Source organism: Strongylocentrotus purpuratus, unplaced genomic scaffold (assembly GCF_000002235.5).
Source record: "Strongylocentrotus purpuratus isolate Spur 01 unplaced genomic scaffold, Spur_5.0 spur5_scaffold_17, whole genome shotgun sequence".
Classification (NCBI taxonomy): domain Eukaryota; kingdom Metazoa; phylum Echinodermata; class Echinoidea; order Camarodonta; family Strongylocentrotidae; genus Strongylocentrotus; species Strongylocentrotus purpuratus.
The window spans coordinates 23,755,976-23,777,527 of record NW_022145602.1 but is presented as its reverse complement, the minus strand read 5'-3'; the positions used below and the strand labels follow the sequence as shown (position 1 = coordinate 23,777,527).

The 21,552-nt window shown below is 36.0% G+C and overlaps 1 protein-coding gene across 1 annotated transcript; it reads left to right on the top strand.

Moving 5' to 3' along the window:
• Positions 1-3,708: 3,708 nt before the first annotated feature.
• On the top strand, positions 3,709-17,755 carry LOC586774 (spondin-1). Its single transcript, XM_030988317.1, has 10 exons — positions 3,709-3,713; positions 4,412-4,485; positions 5,568-5,708; positions 6,802-6,950; positions 11,546-11,806; positions 12,083-12,272; positions 13,208-13,540; positions 14,262-14,294; positions 16,250-16,420; positions 17,347-17,755. Exons 1-10 carry the CDS (start codon positions 3,709-3,711, stop codon positions 17,526-17,528), a joined length of 1,539 nt encoding a protein of 512 aa, XP_030844177.1. The 3' UTR covers positions 17,529-17,755.
• The last annotated feature ends 3,797 nt before the right edge of the window (positions 17,756-21,552 follow it).

The window sequence follows — 21,552 nt, the reverse complement described above, 5'->3', positions numbered from 1 at the left end:
AAGTAATTTTTGGACTGACGTGCATGTACAAAATGTTATGTAACATCATATCGTGCATCAGGTCATCGCCAATTAGGTCTCTAAATGTACATGTATGGGAGATTTCAACAGAAAAAAAAACTAAACTCCTGGTAAAAGCTATGCACATTGTGTAATTATTGAAAACAGAGGGGAAATGCTCTCCTCCCAATGGTTTTAGGCTTAAGAAAGGACTTGAAAGCACTTACTTTAATCTAATTTAATGGACTATAGGACTATGCCTGTTGAGTGTTCATAGATCGTAGATGTCTTCTTCAGTGATTATACATTATCCTTGTCTTGTTTAATTAAATACTTGGGGATAAGACAAAAATGTGTGCAAACTTGCAATACCAGGTTATACAAGCTCATAGACAAGATCATAGTTTTTTTTTCCAGTATATGTGTTTGTCTAGTCTATTCTTTTAAAAAACAGTTTACAGAAGTTGCTGAGACAACATTTAGGAATACTGTTCCACAAATCCAAAACACTCCTGAACTGTTTATTACATGTTTGATTTGTTTTTTAGTTACTTTCTGCAACAATTTTGAATAGATGTAGTAGTTACTATGGCAACAGAAATATAACATGTTATCAAAAATCCTCAACAGACTGTATCTTCCAACCAAATATAAAAAGTGACTTGTTAATGTGTATATACTTACAGTGTTTAAGTGACAACCAGTTATTTATAGGCATCTGGAGCAGTATTTCGAAAATTGTTATACCGTAATAGTTTTTTGTAAATTTTGTTGTATCTTTCCTCTCATCTCTTTACTTTAGCCCATGCTCACTTCAGCTGCTCATGTTATCAATATTTTGTAATGTTTGAATTAGACAAGGAAAATGTTAATAAAAGTGTTACTTTTAATTGTTACTTCAAGTGTTATTAAATTGCATTTCTGTTGTTGTGTGCGGTTTATGGTGATATGGTGTTTTTTTATACATTTAATACTTGGTGACATGTAGTGAATTCTAAAGACACATGGAACAAGTCTTTTTAGGATTAAATTATCACACGCAGTTTGTAGTGAGATCAATGGTCGCATAAATAGTTTTAATTCTTTTTAGATGGAAGTAATTTTATCTTGACTTTAAAAAAATGATATATAGCATTGTATGCAATACATTATGACAAGCTCCTTGGCTTTTCATTGGTTCCTCCTCAGCATTGGAATATTATTGCATTACCTGTATTAATTGTGTGTGATGTTTCTATTCAATGAGGAAAAAAGATAAATCAATTTTTTGGTCATTCAAAAGTCACAAATAAATAGTTGTATACTTTTTGGACATCAAGTTTTTTAGGCACACAAGCCTTAATTTTCTTGTCTTGGACAGGGTAGCTGATCGTCTTTTCTGCCACACAAGCCTCAATTTTCACGACTTAGGCAGGTAAATGATGTGTTTTTGCGGGACACAAGCCTTAATTTTCCTGACTTGGATAGAGGTAGACAATAATGTCTTTTGGGCATACAAGCCTTAATTTTAATTTTAAAAACTAGTCTCAACACATATTGTATTAAAAAACACACAAGATGCATTTTCATTTAATTTTAGACAAACACACAAGAAGTTGGGAATTAAGACACACAAGTAGTCTTTAGAAGGAAAAAATGAAAAGACACACAAGATACCCCCTTTTTTCAGACACACAAGACAAAAATCACACAAGCATACTGTCGTGAGTCCATAATTTGAAAGTTTATAGAATATGAGTTGAGGTTGTAATCTATGCTGTTTTTATGCCTCCGTTACGAAGTAGCCGGAGGCATTATGTTTTCGGGTTGTCCGTCCGTCCGTCCGTCCGTCCGTACGTCCGTACGTCCGTACGTCCGTCCGTACGTCCGTACGTCCCGTTCTCGTGATCGCGTTATCTGAAGAACCGATTGATGGATTCCTGCCAAACTTTGGTCATGTATGTATCTTGCAGAGCCGATGAACTGTTTAGATTTGGGGGTCACGAGGTCAAAGGTCAAAGGTCACAGGGCTCATTATGTATGCAAAAACAGCTCGTGATCGCGTTATCTGAAGAACCGATTGATGGATTCCTGCCAAACTTTGGTCATGTATGTATCTTGCAGAGCCGATGAACTGATTAGATTTTGGGGTCACGAGGTGAAAGGTCAAAGGTCACAGGGCTCATTATGTATGCAAAAACAGCTTGTGATCGCGTTATCTCAAGAACCGATTGATGGATTCCTGCCAAACTTAGGTCATGTATGTTACTTGCAGAGCTGATGAACTGATTAGATTTTGGGGTCATGAGGTCAAGGTCAAAGGTCATGCGGCTCATTATGTATGCAAAAATAGCTTGTGATCGCATTATCATTAGAACAGATTGATGGATTCCTGCCAAACTTAGATCATGTATGTATCTTGCAGAGCCAATGAACTGAGTAGATTCTTGGGTCATGAGGTCAAAGGTCAAAGGTCATGGGCTCATTATGTATGCAAAAATAGCTTGTGAACGCATTCTCATTAGAACTGACAGATGGATTACTATTTAACTCGGGACATCTTGCGGAGCCAATGAACTGAGTAGATGTTAGGGTCATGAGGTCAAAGATCAAAGGGTCATATATGTATATGAGAAATTGCTTGTAATCACGATATTCTGAGAACCTGTTAATGGATTACAATTGAACTTGAATTTGAAAAATTTCTTCTGTTTTGGTTTGTAAATTGCTCTATGACGGAGGCATCATTTCGACTGCGCGCAGTCGAAGTTCCATCTAGTTCTATTTAGGTTGAGCATATATACTCTGGATTACATGGCCACTTGACGCACCTCTTGTCATGTAGTTTTGGTCTAAGATCACTTCATTTGCTGCTTCATGTTGCTATCTGTGTTTGAAGATTACCTCTCTATGCTTTCTGAAGTATCTTCTTTTAGCTATTGCCCTTGACAGAAAGTTCACAAGGCCCATTTTATTTCATTTCATTTCATGGAAAATAAGAAGAAAACCAATAAAGCATGTTGATGACAAGAAATTAATGTTACAGTTCAAAATTTGTAGTTACTGCAAAGAGTCTATCAGTCCATGTTGATTTGTAAAATGTAACATTGTGGGGATGATGTGTCCTAATCATTATAACAGACAAAGGTCAAGCCATGTGCACTACATTGTTAACGATATGGATATTTCCGAGTGTTTGTAATAACAGGGGTCCCAATGGATGTATTTTCAATACATGCCTACACAAACAAGCTGTGAGAATTAGAACATGCCATCTCAATTTCTTACTGGGCCGTGACTCAGCATTCGTCTAAAAGTGCAGGGTTTATTGTGGTGTGTGGGTGTGTGATCTGAAAGGGACTATGTTGGATCTTGTCTGAGAAGTTTAAAGCCCCACTGCACTACTTATAGCTACTTGCGCCCTCTATATAGCAAACAATGCCTAATCGGTGATCATTGGTCCCCCGTGGTCCCCTTTTTCTTATGTTCATTGAGAGCTGATATGATGAGATAACCACCTGTCGGTGACCATGCAGGGAGGTCTAATCCCTCCTGGCTTAACTAGTGCAGACAGACTTTAAATGAATGTCTCTGAAAGGTTAAATATAATTATACATTTATTATTAAAAAAGGAAAGGTGGAATCAATTTCCATTCCTGATGAGAACCCTATGAGGATTCCTCTCTGTATAGTGTTTCGCTAATGTTAAGTTAAATGATCATTTTCAAGATGGTGTCAGTCATTGGGGAATACACCAGAGAAAGAGATTCTTTAAAATTTGCTCAAACTCAGAAGGGACCACTTTAGTACAATAATGTCAAGAAATACAGTTGTAATAATAATTTTTATATTTTAACAACAGGTATAAATATCTATGTTTTTAAAAAAGGCAAAATTAATTGTGGATGTTACTTTTTGAAATACAAAAGTAGAAAGAAAATAAAGTTTGTGCTAATTGTCTGTCTTGCTGATAAATTAGTAGTAAACATTTACATTTCACCAAGGTCTTTATTTACTTAGACCCCCAAAATGTTGTATAGGCGTAACCTGACCTACCCTAGAAATTTCTCCTACCCTAAGCAGTTCAATAAAATAGAATCACTATTGCAATCACAAAATCCCAATATTTTGATATCATTTTTCATAATCTCTTTCGTTTTACACCAGTTTTGCTACTTTTGCTTCTTTTCTGCTGATTAAGGCCTGTTTGTACTCTAGCCAAGGATACTCTGTTTCGTGTATGTATGTGGAAACTCGTTTTCCCGTTTTCCAGGTGGTTAAAAAATGGCCTACTTACGGTACTCTTTTTGGGGTGGCCTGTTACTCCTATACAACTTTTTTTTCTTTTCTTTTTGGCCATACCTTTGCAGCTCATTCATTGTCTTTTTCATCTTCTCTAACGTCATCTTTGTCTTCCATCTTTCTCATGCAGAGCTGGTGTAATACAGAAGAAGACTGTTTGGTTTGCTGAAGATGGAGATCTCACTCTTCAACTGTGTGAGAGAGGTATGGTATTAGTAGAATCTATACCTAGATATTAGACATTGATCTACATTTGCCGCACTCAACCCAGGTGATGTAAATGGGTTATTAGTTCCTTGAAATGCTGGAGCGCTGTGTAATGGCAGCTAGGCTAAAGCCGGGGTAATAATAAATGCGCCTCGGAATAGAATTTCTAGATAGACAGCGATATAGAAATGCCTATCATTATTATTATTATTAGGAAACTGGGTATCATTGTCCTATCGTTTAAACAATTACAATCAATTGAAATCAATCACAAAATGTTGTGAATCACAAGTCTGTACTGAAAAGATAGAGTTTGGAATTGACTGGAGGACTTGCAATCAGTCCGAAATTAATGGCAGCTCTTTAAAAAATACTGCTCGGATGTAACTATTCACATATATAATTTTAGAAAATATTATAAGAAGGTTCCTCTTGGTATAGAGAGGGTTTGAGAAACTTAGATGCTCGGATTTGATTACAGCTTGTTGCCAGTGGCCGAATGTGATCTTTAATTTATTCAGGTTTGAAAAACTTGAAGTAATATTAATAACTGAGGGGAAACTCAAAATGAGAAAAAGACAGGAAATAAAGTTGGTCACCGATGTAAGAGGGAAAAAGGAGGGCATCTTCTCCAACAAAATATTATTATGATGTAAATTTAAATGTATAACATGATATGATTTCTCTTTGTAATTAAGTCTTCCCTGTGTTAAATTGCATTATGTTTGACTTCAATCCAAATCATCTAAGTATCAAGAATCTATGCACTGTAGTAATCATTATCTTTATGAGGTTGAACTTATGTATGTGTATTCATTCAGATATTTATTACTGATTCTTTTCTTTCCTTCTCCTTTCTTCCCTTCTTTCCTTTTGTCTTCTTTTTCTTCGTTTTTGAGGGGGGGAGGTAAACTCGGTATATAGAACACAGCAGGATTCATTTTGTTCTCTTTGTCGAATGTCTTTGAAACAATGCATTTAATGAATCAACCAATTTCCGACTGCTCTATGTGTACATCCATGATATTACTTTACTTACACTCATGATTTATACCATCTATTCCTTTTTCTTTTTACAGAGAGTACAGGAAGTGGTCCAGCCCCGCCTCCGACCCTTGACCCCCATGCCTGCTGCGCCCCGCCCCACGAAGAAGCCAAGTACAGATTCACCTTCGTTAGTACATGGACTCCACAGACCCATCCAAGACAGTATCCCACTGGTAATATTATCAGGGATCAAGATATGGATTTTTTTTCCTACTATTTTGTGACCTAACCAATGAATGGGTAGTGACGTGCTTTCGACTAATAGCAATTATATTGCTTTTGTCACCCCTGACCACTCTCCACTTTCATAAAACTGTTTGCATGTACACTGTGTTATGAAATTTCTATTTATTTTCTGATTGTGATACTCATTGTATGATTTTTTATTGGTCAAATAAATAATAATAATGATAATAATGACGCTGCTCCTTATAGATAACTGAATAACCTTTAAATATGACTGACTAAACAAGTACTCTACTGATACAAAACCTTTTAAATACAATAATTCACTGAACAAAAGTAAAATTATTGTTATTATTCTTTGATTTTGATCAAGGAAAACTGGATCAAAGAAAAATTAAAAGAATTAATGACCATAATCCAGCAATCAAAGTTTCTACTGACGCTGTTGCATAACTTAACTAATTAACTCATATCCTGCCATGAGACTGCTAGCACGCTATTGTTATAGTGCTCTGTGCACGCGAGCGCGCTATCGATTGATTGCTACGTTCATGCTAGCGAGCCACCGCTCGTCTGCTTTGTGCACGCTAGCAAGCATATGTAATAACAGTCATTGTTCATGCCCATTGCACCGTGCTAAGTGCTTTTGCAGCGCTATTGAAAGTACCATCGCGTGCATCAGATTATCGGCTTTGGATTACGCGTCTTTGTATACAACAGTCAGCTTGGATTTTCTTGAGTAATTTAGCGATTTTGTTTTTTGTAAAGATTTAAATAACACGCACTTGAACCAACCCTAAAATTAACTTGGCACACAGGAGATTTGTGGCTGGCACAATAGGGATTAGCACTGTGGCACTGGGTGCATTGTATGGATGGCAGCTTAGGGGTTAATAAGTTTCAACCATAATGACTTATCAGTTAAATTGCCAACGTTACACTGGTAGGTCTATTTTGACTGATTTCAGTGGTTTAACCAGTTCAGGTGCACACCAAATAGCTGAATGATTGACTGACCAAAGACCAGTCTATACTGACCAGCATCATGTACAACCTTGTTTCTTTTTCTGATCTTTTCAGGAAACGGTAATCATTGGTCTGATTTGATCGGAGCTTCTCACGGTTCAGACTATACTATCTGGGAGTACGGTCAGTATGCATCATATGGCATCAAGATGGTCGCTGAGTGGGGCAGTCCGTATAGACTGGAGAGAGAAATCAAAGAAGAGGTAATAATATTAAGAATAATAATAATAATAATAATACTCAGTTTTATAAAGCGCTTCCAAAGGTGGAGATTATAACCCGGCTTTAGCTGTGCTGCTATTACGGCGCTCTAGCATTTCAAAGAATTAATTCCTGCCAGGTACCCATTTACATCACCATCTCAAACTTGTAAACATATCGCTGACGTTTTTATGAATCAACAAATCCGTACAGTAATTTATGTGACGGATTCGTCGGTTCATAAAAACGCTGACTATATGATAAAGTCTTCATAATTATATACTCTCTTAGTCATGCACATTCATTTGTTTGCGACTAGTTGTATTTTTGATCATGTATTGCTGGTATCTCGTATTATACTGTTCATATTAGTAGTTGTGTTGCTAATTTGAAGAACAATATGTGATCAATTTAGCCCTTTAAAAAATATCCTGTTTTGAAAGCAGTGAGTTACGATCGATCAGCATACCTAGGTAACCATGATATTGAGAGTAGCGTTGATATAATTTCAAAGTTGTAACAAAAATAATCATGAAACTCAAAATAATAATAATAATATGGATATTTATATAGCGCCGGTATCTGCCAGGCTCTGACACTCATGGCGCTGTACATAATTATTACAATCTCGAACATATCACTTTTTTAACTAAAATACAGGTAAACTAAAACAACACATAGTATTACGGTACCGTAATAAACGTTGTATAAACATTTTTTTTAATTTTTTTTTTGGTCGACTTTTTTTTGCCGACTTTGTCGGCAGCAAGCCTGGTCCGTGTTAAAAAACCCATGCGGGAAGGCCTTACATTTAACTGTGAGGTGCAGCTGAATGTGTAAGATCATTAATGTAAATTAAAAAACAGTAGAGGACCTAGGGTAGAACCTTGTGGTACACCATGTAATAGAAGAAAAATTGGGAGGAATTATTATTATAAACTACATATTGAGATCACAGACAAATTTGACAGACAAATTTGAGTGTTGTTCTAGTTTCCGAGTGGTGAGTCAACACACCAATTACTGAGCTGGGAGACATTGCCAGGCATAGCGCCAGGTAGAGGGGCATAAATCGAAACTTTAAAAAAAAAAAAAAAAAAATTTGGTGTACCGTGTATAAACCGCACCCCCGACTTTGAATTTTTTTCGGCAGCAAAAAGGTGTGGTTTATACACTGTTAATTACGGTACGCCAAATTATAATTGTCCTAATTAAATAGGAGGTTAATGGAGGCTAATTCAAAGTTCTCTCAAAAAGGCAACTCCATTTTTTGCAGAGGACAGTATTGCCAGGTTGTAAAGATGTTTGTGGTTATATGCTCTTGAAAAAAATGCTAATTTCTAGTCATGGAGTAGAAAGCAATTAATTTGACATGGCATCCATTATTTTCATTGATGCTGTCTGAGGCATTCATTGAGGTACAGTCCCTTTTTATTAAACTCAAGTGGAAAGTTAGGTTAATCATGCAGTATGATCAACCATTCTTAAAATGCTAATCTTGAGCTCTGGTATGGGAATCATAGTGAGGATTTAGAAGAAGAAGAAGAAGAAGAAGAAGAAGAAGAGGAAGAGGAAGAGGAAGAGGAAGAGGAAGAGGAAGAGGAAGAGGAAGAGGAAGAGGAAGAGGAAGAGGAAGAGGAAGAAGAAGAAGAAGAAGAAGAAGAAGGAGGAGGAGGAGGAGGAGGAGAAGGAGAAGGAGGAGGAGGAGGAGTAATAGTAGAGTTGAAATAGAAGTATAGTTGAAATAGAAGTGGTAGTGGAGGTAGTATTAATAGTTTCAGTAGTAGTAGTAGTAGTTATATACTTTAGTTGTAGTAGTATCTGAAAAAATAACATGTAATATGTATAATTATCCTGAAAAAGGGTTATCACAAGCGATTACGTGCTCTTTGCCTTCACATTTGACAAAGGAAACCATTTATCAACCACCGAGGGAAAAGTTGTCAGGGCAGAAATAATCTGAAGTGACATGATTTCCTCTATATAATGAATAATTCAAGACTATTCCACAGCGTAACTAATAAACATACAGTGTAAGAGATACAAGTAATAGTGTATATTTTCTGAATATTCTATTAGCTCCGTATATTTCACACAGATACTCTGCATGTACCACATTCTAGTAATATCATGGGATAGATATAGCAAAGGATTCAACTTCAAGATTATTTAGCTTTTGCCAATCCAAGATTAATTTGAGGTACCTGACTTCTACAAGCTAAGCTTTAATTAGGTCTCCTTGTCTTTTCTTCTTTTTTCTCCCTTAAATCTTCTTTGTGAACTTGATTCTTATAAGTGTTCCTTTTATATACTCTACATGTCATAAATTTGTTAAATTGTATTGCATTCATGTTGGAAGAGAGACAAATTAACTTGAACTTCAAACTTGACTTTACACAATTGTTAAAAAGGTTGTCATGGAGCTAATCACGATCAGAAGTGGGTAAAATTGTGAAACCATTGTGTTACTCAAAGCAATCCTTTCCTTAGTTGGTGACTATAGTTGTGTGCTAAATTGTATGTGTGTGCAAATGAGAGCCCATGCAGAGAGGGGAAGAAAGCAAACAAAGTGTTACTCTTTTAAGACAGTCAGAATTGATAGATCATAGATGGCCCTGAAAAGATCATAACAATTTATAGTTATAAATCACAGACGCATGTATCCCTTTATCATAGCTGCTACTTGTATGGCAGGGTTATGTTAAGTCTAGTTGGTCTATGTTTATAATCCGCATCAATGTAGAACTGTGCTGTGAAAGTAAATTGGTTATAACGCCAATCTCGCATCCAGTTCAAGATACCGTTATCAGCTTGGAAATACTTAAATGATCTAGCTCCCTCTTATTTAAATGAACTACTCACTGCATAAAGACCAACAAGAGATCCTCAATCTTGTTTTTTTAATGGTTTATTATTATTATTACTATTGCTATTAGTTTAATTATAATGATTCATTGTATCACATGGAGAGGAATTATTAGAGCATGAATTCTTTTATGTTACTGGCATAAAATATTATTACTTGAAACATTATTTGCTCTATGATATTCAAGGTATTCAAATACTGCAAACACTGAAATACAGACCTTAGGTATGATCTTAGAAGTGGCAAGAGATTTTTTTCATCTGCATGATGGAAGTTCCCCCCCCCCCCCCCCCTCCCCCGACCCCGACCCTTCCATGATAAGATAGAGACACCGGTTTCTATTATTATTTGAAACATTATTTGCTCTATGATATTCAAGGTATTCAAATACTGCAAACACTGAAATACAGACCTTAGGTATGATCTTAGAAGTGGCAAGAGATTTTTCTATCTGCATGATGGAAGTTCCCCCCACCCCCCCCCCCCCCCCCCCCCCCCCCCCCAACCCTTCCCTGATAAGATAGAGACACCGGTTTCTCGCCGTCATCCCCTTTTTTCACCTCCTGTCCCCCTTCTTCTTCCTGGACCCAGCAGTTTAAGTATCTGTATGTTACAGCGATTATGCTGAAAGAAAATAGAGTTGAGAATATATGTTTTATTCAGCAGTGTAATGGTTGTATCCTGTCATGCAATCTTTGTATGTGTTATGATTAATGTGAACATGGGGATGAATAACCTGCATTATGGATGAGACATTTGTAGCATTGGACAGAAATTTGTTACATAAAAGTCGATTGTGAGTGTAGGATATTTGGCAGATTAAGTTTTCAATGCTATTCCCTTAACACAAATAAAAATATATTATAAGAACTATTATAGATTCAAGCTCACTGCTTTGGGGGGATCAATTACCAAGATAGAGAATAAGATTCGTACTGAGAAATGTGACATGAATATGGATAAAGATTTTGAGTTGGCTGCTTGGTTCTTTATATTGATTTTAAGATTGATGGAAAAGGCTTTGGAAATGTATTAAATTTGTTAAACACAGATTTTGTTTCAAATCTGCTATGATGTTCACATGTATTTCACAGAAACATTTGAGTGCCTTTTGAGTTTGCGCACAGTAGCTACAAATATGTTGTTAAAGAGAAGTAATGCTATGATGTTATTGGTTACAATAGATATGATAAGAACATTTTTGAAAAAGTATTGTCAGCTACCGGTAATCATTTTTCTTTGTGTATGCATCTCATTTTATTATCTTGAATTCTCTCCCTTTCTATACAACTGTTTATCCTTTTACTCCCTTTCTGTCTGTTTCCCATTGCACTACATTTTTCTTTCTCTCTCTGCCCCCCCCCCCCCCCTCTTCCTCTCTCTCTCACTCTCTTTCTCTTCTCACTGTCCGGATCAATATCTCTCCTTCTCTTGCCCTTTCCCTTTGTTCATCTCTCATTCTCTCTTTACTTTGTCACTATCTCTCTCTCCCTCTCACTCTGCCTTCCCCTTTTCCCTTTCTCCATTCATCTCTCTTTTTCTATCTCTGTTTAATGTCTCTCCTCTTTCTCCTCTCTCTCTCTCTCTCTCTCTCTCTCCCTCCCTTCCTCCCCTGTCTCCCTCCCACCCCTCTCTCTCTCTCTCTCTCTCTTCCTTTCTCACTATATCCCCCTCTTTTTCTGGTCATCTTTCTCTTCTATCTCTCACTCCCTCTATAACTTTTTGAAACAGGGAGACAATGTCAAGACGGTGATCTTCAGTCGAGGTCTGTTCCCTGCGTACGGTCCTAGACTACGTAACATGACGTCCTACTTCAAGACCGATTCCCAACGCAACCTTGTATCAGCGGTCTCTATGATGGGTCCTAGCCCAGACTGGTGTGTCGGTATCTCAAAGGAAAACTTGTGTACGGCAGACTGCGGCTGGGTCGAGAGAAAGGTTTTCTATCTTCAGCCATGGGACGCAGGCACGGACAGTGGAATCATGTACAATGTAAGTGGTTCTTTTATCAAAAGTTTGTATGCCCTTCATCGACAAAACATATTGTTAACAACTAAAATATTCTGACCCTTGTAAATTTGATGTCTTTTGTGTTTTCTGTAAGTCAAGAATGAAAGGTTGACCGGTTGAAATATGGCCTTTGTTGAATATAGTAAGATAAAAGCTTTAATATGTCACCTTCTCAATAAATATAAATCAGTGCAAAAAGCAACTGTGCAGAAAAGGAATGAAAGCAAACAAAGTGTCTATGTCTATTTCATATCACAGTCCAGCAATTCTCCCTTGGATCCACCCGATCCAATCCGTCCAATCACAAGCTCCGATCCAGACAACCCAAGGGCGTCCTTCTATAACCCCAACGGAGGTCCCATCGGGTCCTTAGCAACAGTCGTCATTGAGAGAGTATCAATCCGTAACCGTAGTAACACAGAGACAGAGCATGGTACAGGATCTCAAGGTAAGTCCTCATTTGAAGAGTTTAATTCCAAAAGGAGCTAAATCCATTTTTGTAACTTCAGAGAAAAAAGAAACTGTTTACCAGATTTTGTACAGGCGTCTATGGAAAAGTGATATTAGAAAATTTAATTTTTTCGTAATTGCTCCCAAAATTTATGTAAATAATTTTGTTGAAAGATATCTTAAGTGAACAATGTTCTGATATCAATAACTCAATTTTCATCATAATGTCCCTATTTTCATGAAGTGACGGTAATGAGAAAATTTGCATACAATTTGCGTGATGATTTTTTTCTCACAACCGTCACTTCATGAAAATAGGGACGATAAGAGGACTTAGCTCCTTTAGGAATTAAGCTCTTCACATGTGGCTCACAGATTAGGACATGTGTTTATCACAATTTGTCCACCCGGGAATATCTATTTGAAGTTCATTAACATGTATATCAATGTCTTAGAGAATTATTCATGCATTCAAAGTATTTCAGAAACTATATACCTGTACTATCAAAAACAATTTTTGAAAGAATGTTGAACATCCTCTGCAGATGTTGGTTTGACTTCACATGATAGTAAATGAATGAAAAGGAAATGAAAAGTAAAGTCATTTTCATTTTCTAATAGTCAATACCCATAAAGTAACATTTTATTTGAATGCTTGGTTTAATTAGAAATGAAATTATTGTATATTATCGACTTCTTGTAGGTATAAGATTTTGTTACACAATGCATGATTCAAGAGGTGCAAATATAAAGATCCTTCTTGTATTTTGTAACATACTCGAAATTGGAGCCAATCCTTGTGTCACTGTAAGAGTTCAAAAGGAAATATTTCACATATATTACGACTAAAATAAGGCTGGAAGTATACATTGTAGATGTATCTTTATATCTAAGTAAGCCCATGTATGCACATCTTGTTCAATTCCGTTTCAGGTGGAGTCCACGGAGGCATGCCACCCAAGAAACCTATGATGGGTGGCAACCCCACAATGCCACCAAAGGTCATGGGACAACCTGACCCCACAATGCCACCAAAGGTCATGGGAGGTCATGACCCCACAATGCCACCAAAGGTCATGGGAGGTCATGACCTCACAATGCCTCCGAAGGTCATGGGACGACCTGACCTCACCATGCCTCCAAAGGTCATGGGAGGTCGTGACCCCACAATGCCCTCAAAGGTCATGGTTCAAGAACCTACAATGCCCCCAAAACAGATGGGAGTAATTACCATGCCACCAAAGACCATTGAGATTATACCAGAAGGTAAGACTAGTTTTAAAGCCCCACTGCACTAGTTTGGCCAGGAGGGATTAGACCTCCATGCATGGAAAAAGAAAGAAAAGGAGAATCATGGGAGACCAATGTTCACCGCTCAGGCATTGTTTGTTATATAGAGGGCGCAAGTAGCTATAAGTAGTGCAGTGGGGCTTTAAAAGAAAATGTGTATTATTAATGATGCCATGATATGAGGGTTACAAATATGTTCTACAAATTAAATGTTATGAAACACATTTTCAATCATCACTTTGTTTCCATTGATTTATGTTCTATTATAAATAGTTTCTAAACCCTATTTTAGATGCAAAGACAGACTTACATTACCTTTGTCCTAAAATGGTTGCTGCAGTATCAAACTTAGTTTTGGTTTGGAATACCTAGATGGTACCAGTAGTGTTTACTTTTTCCTGTATTTACTGTATGTTCATTTTTTGTATACTTTAATGCCCTGTATTTGCTATTAGTTTTGTTTTGTCCTGAATTATGTACATATCTCCTTTGTTATGCAAATATGATCAATAACATGATGCTTTAGAAAAATGAAGAAATATTAACAGTACATCTATAAGGTTAATTACATTTATGTCTCCAAGTATTCAATGATGTTGTGGCATAAGTTAAGTTTTATAACTTTAAATCATTGAATGCACGAAACAGTGTAAAGTGATTAAATGTCTAATGATTTATCTTTTTTTATTTTCCTCAGGTGATATTCAAACCATGCCTCCTAAAAGGAGAGGTGAGTCTAGAATTATTGATTTGGTTTTCTGTGTGCATGTTACTCCGTAGGCTAGGAATAGTATATTAACCCATGGTATTTTAGTTTTATCTTTTAGGGATATTTAATATTTTAATTTGTATCTTTCTCTCTCTTTATATCTTTGTGTGCTGTGCCTCATTGAGAAATATGTACCATTCACTTCTTGTGAATAAATGTATTTCAATAGTCAGAATTAAATTTAGTTTTGCATCTCTGAAACATTAATTACAGTGAGATCCATTGTTTACCAAAAAAATATGAAATAAATATTGACAATTGTGCATTTCCCACTATCAGGACAGGATTTATTTGTAAAGCTTGATTGATCACATTTTATTTTTCAAATTGGCAACAATAATATTTGTCTTTTATTACTACATTATTAAAAAGGCATTTAATGTCTCAAAAAGTACTACATGGAAGAGTGCTGTCGAAAAGTTGAAAAGATGGCCTCTATATTCAGTTCCAAATTCCTTCCTCCTGTTTAGAGCCCTAAAAAATATGCAAGATGCACAAGTAGAAAGGGCGAAAGATTCTGCACACACTGCATCCATATTTGTTCAAGGACTATATTGCATTGGATGCAGGAGACTTTAAAGAGAATAATAAGTTTTAAAATACGCAACATGTTTTGAGATTAAAAATCCCTGTTTTATCAGTCAATAAAAACATGAAATTTTTCTCAACATTTTGACAACACTCTCTTTCCCATGAGCCATAAGTTAAAGTCATTGATCCATACACAAAATGTGGAATGATCATCTTGAAAATGTTATGCATTGCTACTGCATAATCAGCCGTATTTTACCCCAGTCCATCCAAATAGCTTTCTCCTTGAAAGTAAGCTGTATAAAGTAGGTTGAAAATGCACAATTTTCATTTTTTCAATCAGGATGCAATTAGTAAGCCGAGCGGGAGGCTCAATCCGATTCTTGGTTACCATGTAAAAATGACTGGTTTCCATGGCAACTACTGTAGGCAGATAAATCCGAGCTGAATTAATAGGTTTAAGATGCAATTTCAATTTATTATCAGAGCCCATGTGGATAACTCAAGGCAATTTCTTGTGGTTTGATTGAAAACATATTTTCTGCAGTAGAAATTAATTTGTTATAAGGGTAAAATGAGTAGAGGGATAATATGCATATACAATGCTATAGGGTATTTGCTATTGATTCCAAAATTATGGGCATCAGTCAAAGTAGATAGAAGCATAAATTTGTTTTCACAAGTTTCCAGAAATACTCGATCAATTTCGAAATGGCTGTCAACTTTTTCACATAAAAGAGATTATTATGAAACTACTTTTTTAAATGGATTTGTTGAGGCATTTATTACATGTAACACAATCTTTTCCTTGTTATATTAAAGGCAGTTTGGATATTTATATAATATTGGATGGCTTTGAGTGTGATACAAGAATATATTGCTCGAGCTATGACAATATTGGACGAGTCAAAGACGAGTCTAATATTGTTTTTAATAGCGAGAGCAATATCTTCTTGTATCATACGAAAACATAGCCATACAATATCATTATTATTATCTATGTTAGTCTGACTAGCGAAATAACAAAATGTTACTAACCTTGGTAAATATGGCTTTTTTTGTGTGTGATATCACCATGATATCGATATCGATAGTTGAAGTTCCCGGTGACCGAGCAATTCGAAAACAATATTGGTCAGTCATCTGGGTACTGCGCTAAAGATTTGAATACACTGATTTATTGTACCGCTTGGAAGCCTTATATAGATAATAATGCACAATACCAACAGATATTTTGATACTTGATATATGTTTAATAATAGATAACTTTAAGGATAATACACAAATTATAATGATAAATATAGTAGCACATGTTCATCAACTTGTTATTAGTCCATGACATTCAGCCGTCTCTTTATGACTTTCCTTATTCTTGTTTTCTCTAGGTAAAGTAGTAGACTGTATGATGACGGCCTGGGGTGAGTGGTCGGAGTGTTCTAAGTCTTGTGGGAAGGGTAAGATGCTACGGCAGAGGATGATCAAGCAGAGACCTCGCAACGGAGGAGAGGAATGCGGGCAAACCAAGGAGAGACAATCATGCAACGTGGCCAGATGTAGTAAGCATACCCTAATTAATTATAATGTTATATGTTCAATCATTATGAAATATTGTACTCATGAGCTTACTTTAAAGCCTGTCTGTACTAGTTTGGCCAGGTGGGATTATACCTCCCTGCAAGGTCACTGACAAGTGGTTATCTCATGAAATCAGCTCTCAATTAAACTACAAAAAAGAGGATCATGGGGGACCAAAAGGCACCGATTAGGCATTGTTTTTTATATTTTCTATATAGAAAAATAGCAAGTAGCTATAAGTAGTGCTTTTAATTGATTTTATGTGTAATAATTTGAATGTAGCATATTGATATTCATATATTTATGTACCAGACCCAATAGTTTATTTGACTCTGTGTACATTATTTTTACCTTCATTATCTATCTGTTTGTATTTTTATTTGTATTTGAAATCCAACCCCAAGTTTTGGATGCAGTAAAGAAATAATAATAAAAGTATACGGTAGATCTTTGTTTTCTAAAAAGATTCCCCCATCTACTGGTAACAGTGAAATTTCTCCTGCATATGCCAGTCATATTTTCAGGAGGCGATGGGGGGGGGGGCACCACCCTGAATTTTGAGTGCTGACTATTGAGCTACATTTTTGTGAAACATGGAAAAAAGTATTTATATGTACAACAACATAGAATAAACAGGACCCCCTGTATAATGTAATTTCTTTTCTTTGGGGAGAGTTGTGATGATTGGCTATAGGCTTTAAAGTTTTTATATTTGTGAACATAAATGATGTAAACAATTGATTTTCTAAGCCAGTGATTGACAACCATCATCTTTCTCTTTATAATTTGTGTGTTTATTATAAGTTTTGGTTGGTAATTTGTAGAAAAACAATGGTGCGCTTAGAAAAAACAGTATTATGCCCATAATAAATGTTGTGCATTATTATTATTATTATTATTATTACAGCATCGGTAGATCGAGACTGTCGGATGAGTGAATGGGGGCCGTGGTCCGACTGCTCTGTATCATGCGGCGGTGAGATGGGGATTGAGTTCAGGATGAGAGACGTCGCGAGGAGAGCGAGGGGTGATGGCGCTCCCTGTGATCCGTTGAAGGAGATGCGTGCCTGCTCAGCCAATCCCTGCTGATGACTTGGGAACATCCTTTTTATAATGAGAGACATTTTGATTTTCACACACAAAAAATGACAGAGACGGGTAATTCCATAACAGCCGCATTGGAATCACATAATGAGGGGTCAGTGACACAAAGACGTAACTCCATTTTGAGAAAAAGTGATTTGAAGATAGAGGTCCCTGCTGATGACTCTGATACATCTTTTTTATAATGAGAGACATTTTCACACCCCCCCCCCAAAAAAAAAAATGACAGAGACAGGTTATTCCATAACAGCAGTATTGGAATCACATATCGAGGGATCGTGACACAATGACGTAACTCCATGATGCCCATTTTGAGAAAAAGTGGTTGAGGCCTAAGATAGAGGTCCCTGCTGATGACTCTATATCTGAAACATCCTTTTTATAATGAGAGACATTTTCACACACAAAAAATGACAGAGACGGGTAATTCTATAAGAGCCATATTGGAATCACATATTGAGGGGTCAGTGACACAAAGACGTAACTCCATGATGCCCATTTTGAGAAAAAGTGGTTTATGTTACACTGAGCACTTGGGCCTTAAGGAGTTAAGTCTATGTTTCACTAGCCATAGACTTCAATGGGGTGTTGGTTGGAGTTAAGTCTTTGTGTTTCCTGGAAAGCCCACATTTTTCTGAATATTTTGATATCAAATACTCATTTTGGCAAAATATGGAGTTACGTCTTTGTGTCACAGAACCCTCGATATAGCAAATCTTTGCTATCTTGATCTCATGGCATGGATTGGTTTTATATTCTAACTGATTGGTGTAGGCCTACTTATTGAAGGGTTGGGTGATACACCAACTACCATATGAAAATGTATGGAAAAACATTTCTCTTGCACATGGGTAGCTCTTACATTGAAATGATATTGTAAGAAGTTTCATCAAGGGAATTTGGCACATTTTATGCTTCACCTTGCAAAATTAATTTAGTTTCAGGATGTCACTTAAATAGCAAGGTGCAGTAGATGTACTTACATTTCTAAATTGTTTTTTTGAGAAAATTTCCTTTTTAGAAATGAGCTCATCATGGTGGAATAATACCTGATAAAAATTAACCACTGTGTAGAAGACACGTAGCTTCAATGTTTTTCTTTCATTATAGCATTTCTGTTATTTTTGCGAGTCCTCAATCTGCACATTAGATATTAAAGAAAATCATGGCTTTTTGCCAAGTGGTTTTCAATGTCCAGGAAGTGAACATGTTTTTTAGTCATTCCAATCTAAGAGATATTTAATATAGCCCTTTTTCCTTGCAGTTACTTAGCGCTGCACACATCAATGCTCCACACAATTGGGCCACTAGCTTAAAGGGATCGTTTAACAATTTTAAATCTGAGATGTTATGACGTGTTATCAGTGTCTGTGATATGGTGTTACATTCAAGCCCTACAAAAATTGCACTTCAAAATGATCAAGAAGTGCCTCAAAAAAGTAAAAATCTTTGAGTGACCGGTTTTACCATACACGTTTTCGCCAATAGACTGTAGTGTTATGAAAACCGTTTGGCAAACGCAAAATTTGATTTCAATTTTCAATCATAAATATCTTGATAATCAGACAGGCGATCGGCTTGTAAAAGTCATTGGGGTCCTGACTGACCTAAATGTTTATAATTATCATTGCAGCATGAGCTAAATCACAGTAGAAGGTAGCAAGTTCTACAATTTCGATGCAACAGATGCAAAAGGCACTTCTCCTACACACTGTGACACTTGCCATTTGTGTACATACCTATAGTCTTTATAGTTGTGTTTTTTTTTTATTGTAAGATAATACAACACCTAATATAGCATACCGTTTACCGATAAGAAATTGGTTAATTCAGTTCCATTTTGGAAAGATGATATAATGTGAAGAATGTGTGTTTTATCCATGCCCTAGCAAAAACAAGTAAGTGATCTTGTTATGTTGACCAGGTATTGAGAAATCTGCTGCATTTAATTGCAAAGTGCCAATTAGTAGTATATGTTTTTAAGTGGTTTTGGTCTTGAGTAAGAAGATCATTAAAGATCCTTGTTTCATACATAATTTTAACAATGAGTTCATAAATTTTGTTAAAATAATTTTTTTTACACTAACAGGTGTCTATTTGAAGTTGGGTGTTTTCTTAAATACTAAAGCAAAAAAATATTTATAAACTGAGGCAAATTAACTACAAGCACCATGAAAATGTTAACAAAATATCATTTTGGATAACCGGTAACATAATTAAAGGTAAAGACCAGTTAAGGTCATGGGATTGCATTGTGAAAGAAACATTGTGGAATCGATCAGAAAAGGTTGATCATCTAGCATATAAGTATTGGTGTGTACTGCAAGGTTCTGGAATCATGAAAATGATAAGAAATATGGCTCAGTCTTTGTAAAGTTACAAGCACTGTACACAGAAAGATGTATATGGGACTATACGCACATGTGCGGGACACGTGCGTATCTGTCACAGACCATGTAGATAAACTAATTTACCAAATATATCAATTAGTAGGCGGTTTCCAGGCAAAAATGTTATCATCATGTATAGTCAAAACATATTCTTTCACATGATTGGTAATAAGAGCTTCCATTTCATTTTTTGAAATTGGGGCGTTTCCAATACTGGTCTTTACCTTTAAGAGTTTGAAGAAATGTAGAATCTTAACGCTGTTAAAGTAATCATAAAGTGTAGACACTAGGGGATTTTTGTAAAACTACAGAATTTTAGAACTACAGACTTGGAGATGAAACAATTCCTTGAGAAATTTACATGATCTTATAACCCTTAATTATGTGCCATCTTTATCCTGTTTTCTACATTAGCATTACTACTTTGTCAAGGAAGGGGTGGGGGGGGGGGGGACACACCCCACCTTAAGGCTCGTTCAGATATGACATGGTAAAACACCTTTTTTGCATTCTGCGCATATTCACTGAGCTCTGTGTGTTATAAGATACAGAAATACGACTCGCGTCACACTTTAAATCATCATTTTCCTTTTAACGCAACGGTTTGTCAGCATATCATATCTGAAGGAGGCCTTGGTGTGTATTGTATAAATGTATCATACATTTTTAATCACTACAGTCTTTGTACTACATGTATCTATGTTTATAAACTCTATTTTTCAATAATGTTTTATGCACTTCTATTCTGTACATTGTAGCTGATAAAATACAAAAAGCAAGTTCTCTTTTTATGCAATTACATGTATATAAATGTGATAGTATTAAAAACACATCACTTTTGAAAAAAACAGAGATAGGTTTTGAAATAGACAGGAAATATATTAATAGTGTTCTGATTAGAGGAATTATGGTTCTTATAGTTCTTTCATTCAAAGATACCCTTCGTATCGAAAAGTCTCCTGACAATCTTAAGCGTTAACTTCCACATTAATCTGCAAATTGGCAAAACTCTCAAAAGTATTCTCAAATGGGCAAGGTGTCGAGTTCTATCTGTGAGGCTTTGTTTCCTTAGAATGTCTCAGAAGTTTTTTGTGAATGATTTTAGGTCATCTACTAATATACCAGCCTAAAAACTCCCCAGGGAGTGGAAAATGTGCATACATTGTGTGCGGTAAGCCTGAATCCGATCATCGGTGTAATAATATATCTGTAAAGCACTTGGGCTCATCGTTGTATTGGGTGCTATATAAAAGCAGAATATTATAATTATTATTATTAAACTCTTTGAGAGCGATTGGTCCTTTATGATTCACTTTAATAAGAAAGTAAAAGAAATAAAAGAAATAATTGAATAGCTGTTAACACTTTGATTGCTTTCTTCGCCTGTCTGCACAGTTGCTTGTTTGCCACACCTGCAGGTTTGCTCAAGCACGGGGCAACAATCGACCGAAGGATGGCTTTGTGCAACACAGTCGCTTTAAAAACCACCCATTTAAGGACTTGATTTATGCTCAATGACAACACTTTTAACACAGGTATAGATTAAATTTTCACTGGAAACAGTTAGATAAGGCTTTGGTTTATCCATCGCATGATATATATAATGTGGCATGTGAGAT

Excerpts from the sequence above, each read along its gene's own strand:
- LOC586774 (XM_030988317.1), top strand. Across the intron at positions 12,273-13,207 it reads GCATGGTACAGGATCTCAAG|GTGGAGTCCACGGAGGCATG; the intron begins GTAAGTCCTCAT and ends ATTCCGTTTCAG. Across the intron at positions 16,421-17,346 it reads ATGCAACGTGGCCAGATGTA|CATCGGTAGATCGAGACTGT; the intron begins GTAAGCATACCC and ends TTATTATTACAG.